The following is a 10,577-nucleotide window of genomic DNA, read 5'->3' on the forward strand; positions in this document are numbered from 1 at the left end:
GGAAGCAAAAGAACAATAAGTCATCATAAGCCTCAGTTGCTGGAGATGACAGCGACACTGCAGCCGAGGATGGGTGTTTTTTTAAAAAACCAAGAAAGCACTTCTTGATTTCTTTCGAATCGTATATAAATCCCTTGTCATCTATGTAACCCACTATTGAAATGGAAAGCTTTGGACAAAACCTCTTCTTCAAACTGAAAGAAGAGGAAACCCAGAAGAAACTGGGAGATGGAGCAAAAGGGACAGCATGAACAGGATGAAACGACAGTGAAATACCTGATGAAGAGTACATGGAGGCTAATTTTGATTCTAAAGCTAAGCTAAACTCGATTCTGACTCCAAAGTCAAGGTATGTTTCTAGGTTTATGTGTGTGCATGTGTTGTTATGTATATGTTTGTATGAATAGGTGTGATGGCATTTGATTTTGTTTGGGTGTAGGAATTGGAAGACATGAAGAAGAGATTGAGGAAGAAGCAGGGACAATGCGAGATAAGCAGGCCAAGGTGGAGAAACAGATTGTCGAGGCTCAAGGTCTTTTTATTACTCTCTAAGTGCTTGTTTCTATATATGTTTGATGTTATATATAGATGTATTTTAAAAATTTTTGACTTTGGCTTCGTTTGCTTTTTAACTAAATTGCCCATGATGGGTTTATTTTGTCATATTTGCAGATTCCAGTGGTTTAAGACTTTCAGATGAATAGGAAATATCATACTTTCTGTCGCAGTGGTTACAACATTAGTGAATATGGAATTTATTTAGCAGATACCTCACAAGAGGCTATAAGATAGTATTTTTGTTGTAAGTTCATTTTCCTAATGATATTGACTCCTTTTGACAGATTTTGAATGTTGAGAAATAAAAATTTAATACATCATTAAAGATTTCTATATAAGGAAAGATAATTGTGAGAACTTACAACAAGGGGCCATTTAAGGCAAAGTGGAGTACTAATGTTCCTAAATTAGTAATGATACATTTTAAAAAGTACTACGTTGATCACGTGAAGAGCTTTATGAATTTACGATTGCTTGAGAACTACATGAAAAGCCACGATATGCTCCTGAGGTAGGCATTATACCTGTTACCAAAAGTAGGTAGAGCATTAAGGAATTAAGGAATATGCTCTTAATTGTCATTGACCTTATTTCAATTTATTAAATAACGTTTAATTTTTTTCACTTTCTCATTTTTAGCGCTGAGGTTATCCACGTATTGCAAATTGTAGAAAATACAATTGTTTGAAAGGATAGATTCATGTCTTCTCTTGACTATCCATTATTTTATTGTGTTTTGCGCTATGTGACATTGCGACTTTTCTTCTTTCTTGTTGCTAAATATCATCGAAATATGTGATTGGTGATTGTTCCTTTGTTGTCTATGGTTTTCGATTTACATTCTTCATTTTGCATCAGTTTGCTTTAGGTAAGAATCCTATTGTTCTCTAAAATTTTCGGTTTTAATCGTTGATATCGTTTGTCTAATCATGCGGCACACAAATTAGGAATTATTAGTTGAATTTATAATCGATGCTATAATTTTTTTGATGTTATTTAATGTTGGAAAGTTAAAGCAATGAAGTGAAAAAAATTGGTAATACCAAAGAGGAAAAGAATATAGATATAATTAGAGGCTTTGCTATTAAGGGCATATCCTACAAAGGCACATTTGATACCTCTAGGAAATAACTTGGTTCTCTTTGGATCCATATTTTTTTAATACGCAAGGCACCCCCACACTTTAAAATAATTAATATTTGGTTTTCTACCTTTCCAAAGTTCATATGGGGAAATTATATTCTTTTTCATAGGAATTCTATTTGTTATATGACAAGCACAAAGTAATGTTTCACCCCATAAATTAAAAGGTAATTCAGAATTTACTAACATAACATTTATCATTTCCAAATAAGTTGTATTCTTTCTTTTTGTTAATCCATTTTGTTCCGGTGTTCTAGGTGCAGAAGATTGATGTATTATTCCATTTTGTTCACAAAATATGTTAAATTCATTTGAAAAATACTCTCCACCTCTATCACTTCTTAAAGTTTTTAATTTTCTTCCTAATTGATTTTTAACTTCAATCTTGTAAGTTTTAAAGGCACTAAAGGCTTCATCCTTATGTTTAAGTAAGTATACATAGAACAATCATCAATAAAAGTAATAAAATATCTATTACCGCCTCTAGTTAATATTCCATTCAATTCACAAATGTCGGAATGAACAAGTTCAAGTAATTTTGTTGTTTTTTCTATGCTATGAAATGGCTTTTTAATCATTTTTTATTTAACACATATTTCACATTTTTCTAAGTTATCAATATCACATTGTATTAATCCACATTTAATCATTCTTTTCATAGTACTAACTCCTATATGTGCTAATCTACCATGCCATAAATTAAATGAATCAATAACATATGCAAAAGATTTAATTTTATTTGAGTTATCCTCAACAGTACATAGCTTGACCATTCCTTCGGTGGAATAGCCCTTTCCAACAAAATGTCCACTATGGGTTAATACAAGTTTTCCAGATTCAAAAACAGATTTAATCCCGAGTTTTCCCAAGAGTATACCACTTGCTAAGTTCCTATTCATTTCCGGTACATGCATGACATTTGTTAAAGTGATCTTCTTTCCCGAAGTGAAAAGGAGTTCAACATTTCCTTTACCGATCACCTTTGATCTTCCTTCATTTCCCATTTGTATTTCAATGTCATGATAAGTTTTGAAGAGAGACTTATCATAACATACATGGATTGAGCGCATGTATCGTACCACCAGCTCGGAACTTTGCCTTGGATTGCATTGATTTCACTCACTATTGCAATAATTTCATCAACAGAGTTCACTTGTCCTTCCTTCTTATGTTGTTTCCTATGCCTGCAATCTTTAGCATAGTGTCCCAGTTTCCCACAAACATAGCACGGTCCTTTGGCTTTGTTTTTAAATTTTCCTTGATCCTTTCTAGGACCAAGAAATTTCCCTTTCTTTTTGAACTTGTTGGAGTTGTCCACATTGTCCACGGCATTGGCTAGATTTAAATCGAAAGATATTTAGTCCTTATGCATGAGTATCATATGATTTGAGTATGAGATTCCTTTATTGAATTTTGAACATGTGGAGGATTGTTGAATTGTTGTTCGAAATTCAATTAACGAATGAAGATGGAATGAAACAATATGAAGGAAGCCAAGGAAAATGGTGTGGAAACCAAACGGTGGCCCATTATTTGTGCCATGCGGCCGCATGGCCATCACCCGAGATTTGAAGGCCACGTTTGAAGTACTCCATGCTACCGCATGGAGTAATACCATGCGGTCGTATGGTTGAGTTACGTGACCATTAGAGGCCGTTTCAAGCCGATTTTTTGGCGGGTTTTGGGGGGGTTTTCACAACCTTTCATGATGTTTTGGCACCTATTCATGAAGTGTTGATTCAAATCTATATATAGATGATGGAGGAATTAATACACTATATATGAAAATCAAATGAAAACATTTGAGATCAACATTCATTCCAAAATCAAAGATTATACTCTCGATTTATATTCATACTCATATCTTCCTTGTGTTCTTAAAGTTTTGGAGGATCGCACTTATGCTTTAGTGCTAGGTCCTTTTCAAGGCTTGTTATAATCCTACAAACCGTTTGTCAAGATCATTAAGCATCTCATTCAATCTCGAGAGGAGGCAAATATAGTTTGAGGATAGCAATTATGCGTTCGAGCCTTCAATTTTATTATATTCTTCATCTTCTTTGTTTCATTCTCTTGATTATATTTTCTGGAATTTTATTCTGCATGGTTATAGTGCAAGTGGCCCTCCCAGTTTCGGGAGGGCCCCATGCGGTTGTATGATTATACAAAGTGACCGTTGGGGATTCGTTTTTTACCGTTTTTCTTTTGAATTTAGCGCCTTTTCAACATAATTTTGCATCATTTCGTGGGAACCCTTCATAGCCTATAAATAGGTGTTCCAATTGCAATGAAAAACACTCTTGAGAAAATTAAGAAATCCACCACAAAATTATTCATCCAAATTATCACATAATCAATCATATATTTATTTTCACTTGTTCTTTGTGAAAGATACACTTTGCTTTTGGTGTTCTTCACACAAAGGCTTGTTTAATCCTACAAACTATTTGCCGGAGCTCCTCAAAAGCATTGGAAAGGGGGCAAATAACGTTTGAGGATAGCGTTATCATTTTCGTGTTCAAGCCTCTAATTATATCTCTATTCTTTTCCTCTTTGGTATTACCAATTTTCTTCACTTCATTGCTTTAACTTTCCAACATTTAAAGCTGAGGTCTTCACAAAGAAAGACCCCTGTTTGCAGCCTTTGTGTTACTGATTACAATTTTACATTGGTTGTAATATAATGATATACTTCAAGTCAGGATTTTCACATTATCTTCATCTCATTTTTTCTCCTACAATGATTGCTTAAATAGGTGGGATCTTTGTATCTATTCAATAAGAGAGTCCTTAATTTTATTTTATTTTTGCAAAGATGGTCATAAATAGCACAAAAGGAAGGATTAGCTCCATAACAAGGTATCCCCCTCCCCCTGAATACATTCATACATAGATTTTTTGACTCTATGCCTGTATGGCTTAACTCTTCTCAACATACAGAAATTGATTTTTTATTTTTTTTTGGCTTTGTGCATGTAGGATTTAATTGAACTGATAAAATATTTTCTTTCAGGATTACCTTATGCTCAATTACTAGCAAATGCACTAGCAGCAATTCAGAAGAAAAGTAAGATAAATTCTTGAATTTTCTACCATTGAAGAAACTTTGAGATTATTTATCTCAATACATTTTTGTATGTTTCCTTTTTTAAAATTTATTTTATTTGAGTCTTTTTATTGCTACTTGCCTTCTGTGTTTTGCTCTTCTTCAAAATTTGTAAGCAGTTATACACATTTTGTAATTTTTAGTAAAGTCCATCTGGTCTTGGTGTAGACTTCTCAATGATTTCCCAAAGGTAATTTATTTTTTCCTTAAACTAGATTTTTAAATGTTTCTAGCATAAAGCGATGGTCCTCGTATTACTTGATTTATTAATTTTTTCCTTGGAATGTTGAATATTAATATCTATTTAAAATGGATGGAGCCAATGCTTTTGTCGTTTAATTTCATAACCCAAGTGTTTCAATTTGTACTACCATTTTTCCGGTGGGGTAGAGAAAAAAACACGAATCTTTTGATTTTGAGATCAAACCATTGCTATAATTTTATGTTTCATAAGGCTTGCTCAAGTATTGCTTAGTTTCAACTTGACCAAAAAATCTTTTTTCTGGTGCAAATATTAGGGGTTACAATTATGGTAAAAATAATCTTTTGAACCCTGCTAAAATCAGATGTGCTTGATGCCTAATCCTAGAAACTATTTTACTTCTCCATTCCTTACTGGTTTATTTTAATTAATAGACTGGATATGGCTAGAAATATTTAAGAAATAGATCCATGTGAAGTGTTTTTATCCGTCGTCCAGTCTAATTTAGTGTATCAGACGTGGTATCTTGACCTTATCTCTTTCTCTTGTTATCCTTCAATTGTTACTTGTGGGACTTCTTTTTTGTGAGGAATACCACTAGAATCTGTATAGTTGTCAAGAATCAAAAGATTGTTATGGGACAAATAATCTTACTGTAGGGTAGGTGGACAAAGAAGTGCATAATTCCTGCTATTATAGGGTCTGGTGAAAGGTGTTGCTGATTTTTTTATTTTTTTTTCAATTTACTTTTTAACCATTTAGATCCCTAATCTTTTACAAATTGGCATATAAAACCCTCACTTGGATGAAGTCCCAAAATTATTCTACTAAGGACGCACATATGGTGGACATGTAATTTTCTAATGAGATATTTTGGTCTTCCATCAATATACATGCCTCGAGGGAGAAAAAAGGATAACAATACCAAGAGGGGGGGAAGAGAGAAAAATGTTCTCTATACCTGATGCTAGACCCACTATTTTCAGTCATTCCCTTTATTTCAACCTCACTTTTGTGAACCAAGATTCAATAATTGGGGTCACTACTAGGTGGTTGTTGAAATGAGAGAGTTTGGGTGGGGTGCCCTCCGTGGAAGTAAATAACGAATTATCTTATTTAGATTTCATGAGCTTATATATGAAAGCTTATACACAAATATTTTTTTAACACACATATATTTATTAGATCCTGTACAACTTTCATAGAATACAATTATATACAATGATAGAACAGCAGCATCTAACTTTTAGGCATTTCAAATTTTAGATGGTAGACAATATCACACAAGCTAAAATTTTACAGATTTGTGATATGCTTCCCTGAGACGGATTTTGTTGATGGCTATCTTTACATACAACCAATCCATTATGCTATTCCACAACTTGAAAAATGCAATCCTCCACGAGTGATTGAGCATGAAAGTTCCACATACCCCCCAAAATCCAAAAACGAACCCAATTGCCATACTAACGTAAAATCCATCATTGATAAGCTTGTCCTCCTCTTGGTCTTTCATCCCATCAAAATTATAACCGATCTTTGGGACTTGAACAATTTCATCTTCTGGACAAGCTTTTGTAAGTGGAAGGCCACAAAGTCCAGGGTTTTCCTCGAACGCAGAAGCATTGAAAGTTCGTAAATGAATGCTTTGTGGAATTTTGCCTGACAAGCTATTGTATGACAAATCTAGCACTCCAAGTTGATCCAATTGAGAAACGCCATTAGGAATACCACCAGAGAAGTGGTTTCTTGAAAAATCAAGAAAATCCAAAGACCTTAGTTGTTCAATATTTGCAGGAAGGAATCCAGATAGGTTGTTTCTTGAAAAGTTCAATCCAACTAGCATTACAAGACTGGTAATTTCCATAGGAACATCACCAACTAAATTGTTGCTTGAAAGATCATTTAGTTTCACCAGTTCGAGGGTATTTATGTACTCGGCCTCCTTTCCTTTCCATGTTACAAATGCACTCTCGAAGCCACCAAAATTTTGCAGATGAGATGACACATCAAACTTAGAATCCACTTGAATCATAGCAGTGAGATTGTTTAGGCATTTTGGTATACCACCAGAAATCTTGTTTAAAGAAAAGTCCAACACTTGTAAGTGTGCAAGACGACACAAATTGGAAGGAATACTACCAAAGAACTCATTAGTCCTGAGACTCAGAAAGACCAATAAGTCCAAGTATCTCCCACCCATATAGGTATATTATCAGTCAACTTATTTTGAGAAAGATCAATAAAAGTCAAGAAAGTACAATTCCTCAACGATGTTGGAATTTCTCCAGTGAAACTGTTGTTTTTTAAGTGCAATGATGAAGTGACATTTAGTGAAGGGATTTTTCCAGAGAAATTATTATGAGCCAGATTAAGATAACTCAAATACGGTAGGTTTTCAAAACAATCCAAAAGTTGTCCAGATAGTAAGTTATTAGAGAGGTCAAGAAAATGCCAACGGGGACTAGTTTCATTGCAGAAATTGGTAATTGACCCAGAAAGTTCATTATTCGACAAATCCATTACAGATCCATTATAAGGCAAAATTGGTAATGAACCATTAAAACGATTAAAGCTCAAATCTATGAAAGCAGTAGTAGTGAAATTTGACAACAAATCGGGAAGGGCACCTTGATAATTGTTGTGTGATACATTTAAATATGATAACTTTGGACTTAGCTCCCAAAACCAATCAGGGAAGGTGTTTGAAATTTCAGCATTAGAGATATAAATATAATGTAATCTCCTTTGTGTTCTAAGCCATGTGGGGAAATGTGGACCCACTTTGCAACCAGATAATCCTAATGACGTCAGTTGAAAAGGAGGAGTCCATCCTAAACTGATATTGAATGAGATACTTGGGTTGGAAGACAAGTCTAGATCATCTAATTGGGAAAGATTAGAGAAATGCGATTCAGTGATTATGTCTTCAAAGTTGTTTGAACCAAGATGCAAATATTTGAGTTTAGAAAGACTTCCTATGCATTGGGGAATGGTACCATTAAACATATTATCAAAAAGATCTAAGGTCGTCAAAGAGGAAGATAATGTAGGACAAGACAAATCCCCCGTGAGTTCGTTACCAAATAAACGTAAAATTTCTAAACTACTCGTATTCATCAAGGATACTGGAATCTCACCTCGTAATTTGTTGAAACTGAGGTCAAGGAAATTAAGGCTACTGCTTAAGTTAAACACCGAAGGAAATATCCAAGAAGAAGAGAACTCATTTCTCGAGAGTGTAAAGTCAGAAAGAGAATTAGAAGCATTGAAAGGTGAGGGAGGAAGTACCATTGGCAAGTTACATGAATATAAGGATAAAGATTGAAGCTTAGTAAGCTTAGTTATTGTTTGTAACCAATTGGTTGCCATTGTGAGGTTAACGGATCTCATGTACAGGTTACTTAATGAATGAAGTCGAGAAAGCCAATCAAGATTTGTGCTAGTTAGCGAACCATCTTCAGATGAGCCAAGATAAAGAGAATTCAATTCTGAAAGGTTGCCAAGATGACATGGAATTTCTCCACTAAAATTAGAATTCATGATATAAAGATGCTGTAATCTACCTAGGGAACCAATGAAATGTGGGATTCTGCTATAATGGAAATCATTGTAAGTGAGGTCCAGATATTTCAAATGTTGTATTTCAAGCAACGAGACGCTAATGTTACCTCTTAGATGCATATCATAAAGATCCAACTCAACAATATGATTAGTTTGATTATCACAACTAACATCACTCCATTTGCAGCAATCCCTTTTATATTTTTCATTTCCCCAAGAAGAGAGTTGGCCATCTTCATCAATGAGCTCATCTTTGAACTTGAGAAGAGCTTCTTTCTCCTCTTCTATGCAGCCGATGCCATCTTTCATTCCTGTAAAGAGTTCAAAAGTGGCTCTCCAATTTAGTAGTAATACAATGACTAACAATTGGAGATGTTGCAAGAACTTTTGATCAACTATCATTTTGTGAATAGTTGTAACTAAGAATTTTTTGATATTCTTTTGTAATTTTTCACCATTTAAGCAAACTACTTATAGCGTCAGCTATAAGAATGAAAGCTACTGAAAAGACTATTCATATCAGCAATAACTCCTTAGGAAAATGTATTAACTTGTCAAATCAAAGTTCCAGCTAATGAATTCTTGACTAAACAAACAAAAAAGTAAGACTTGACTTAAGCCCCCACCCTTTGGCGCCAATTGGTCATTATTGTCAGGAATCTCCGAAAATTCGTTGTGAATAATGAATATATATATATATATACTCATCCACCCACGACATCAACACTCACCCATCCTAATCAATTCTTATTTCCTATCAAACACCACCTTTATAAATGCAATCGTGTCAACTACGACATCACCATCACCCTTTATAAAAGTTAATTATAGTAAATAATTAAAAAAAATTGAATAAAAATTAGCAACTTAGATAGTAGAACCGCCGCCATCACTAGGCTGCGATATAAAAGGAACAATATCTTTTTTAAAGTATGGGTTTACATATGTGTAGAGACCGGGCCCAAGTCCTAATTCTATGATGGGCCGAATTAGGTCAAAGGGCATCCCTATATAAATAGGTTATGATCCCCAGATCACATGCAATGTATTATTCATTCTCTACTGCATCCCATCACAAAGAGGAAAAGGAGACTGCGTGTAGATTTGGAAGACCATACCGTGAAATTCATATTGCATTAATCATGTCTGATTCAGGTATGCTTCCGCTTTAATTCTTGTATTTCTTGATGATTTAACATGAAAGATCCGATAATTTAAAGCACTAAATTTATCTAAAAGTGGTATCAGAGCCTCTTCAAGTAGAATCATTGAGAATCGAATAATTTAGTTTGATTCTTGCAATATATTTTGAAATTTTCAGATTTAACAATTTTTGGTTATATATTTTGTTAAATTTGAAAATTTTTGCGGTATAATTCTAGTTATTTTCGAAATTCGGATTAATGGTTAAAAAAAATTTGGATTTGGAATTCGGTTTTTTTTTTATTCAGATTACTGTACGTGTTAAAAAAAAATTAAAGAAGATCTAGTCGACGGTGGGTGTGCCGCCGGCGTCTACAGCGGGCTGCTACGAAAACGCAGCAGCATGCTGCGGCAGCAGCCAGGCCCTGCTGCCTCGTTGCAGCAGCCCAGGTGCGGCACCGCTAGGAGAAAAAAGAAAGAAATTTATTTTTTTTAGGTTTCAGTTTTCTGGATTTTTTGGGGACGGGGGCCTCTTCTGTAAATTAGATGAATTGAGGTCCTTAGTTGCAATTAGGGTTAGGGTCATGAAATTAAGATTTCAGTCCCTAACCTTTAAGTTATATTAAGTTTTGGACCTTTAAGTTTCGGATTTAATAATTCAGTCCCTAAGGTTATAAAATCATTTAATTCGGGCCATTAAAGTTCTGAATTTATAATTAAAGCCCTCAAACTTTAATTACTAGTTCAAATTGGCCCCCTAAGTTCATAATTAATTCAAATTGACCCCTAAAGTTTCAAATTTTTAAAATTTGATCCCTAAAGTTTTGAATTGGTCAATTTTGGCCCCTAAAGTTTCAAAAT

At 34.2% G+C, this 10,577-nt stretch overlaps 2 protein-coding genes across 2 annotated transcripts; both read right to left on the minus strand.

The window, feature by feature from the left end:
* Positions 1-6,297: 6,297 nt before the first annotated feature.
* LOC111386104 (receptor like protein 42-like) lies at positions 6,298-7,044 on the minus strand. The gene has a single exon (XM_023010535.1). It carries the CDS (start codon positions 7,042-7,044, stop codon positions 6,298-6,300), a length of 747 nt encoding a protein of 248 aa, XP_022866303.1.
* A 131-nt stretch (positions 7,045-7,175) lies between these two features.
* Positions 7,176-8,882, minus strand: LOC111386105 (LRR receptor-like serine/threonine-protein kinase GSO1). The gene has a single exon (XM_023010536.1). The coding sequence runs from the start codon at positions 8,880-8,882 to the stop codon at positions 7,176-7,178; it is 1,707 nt and encodes a 568-aa protein (XP_022866304.1).
* Positions 8,883-10,577: the final 1,695 nt, after the last annotated feature.

Source organism: Olea europaea, unplaced genomic scaffold (assembly GCF_002742605.1).
Source record: "Olea europaea var. sylvestris unplaced genomic scaffold, O_europaea_v1 scaffold3424, whole genome shotgun sequence".
NCBI lineage: Eukaryota > Viridiplantae > Streptophyta > Magnoliopsida > Lamiales > Oleaceae > Olea > Olea europaea.

Excerpts from the sequence above, each read along its gene's own strand:
- LOC111386104 (XM_023010535.1), bottom strand. The coding sequence starts at position 7,044 with ATGATTCAAGTGGATTCTAAGTTTGATGTGTCATCTCATCTGCAAAAT.
- LOC111386105 (XM_023010536.1), bottom strand. The coding sequence starts at position 8,882 with ATGAAAGATGGCATCGGCTGCATAGAAGAGGAGAAAGAAGCTCTTCTC.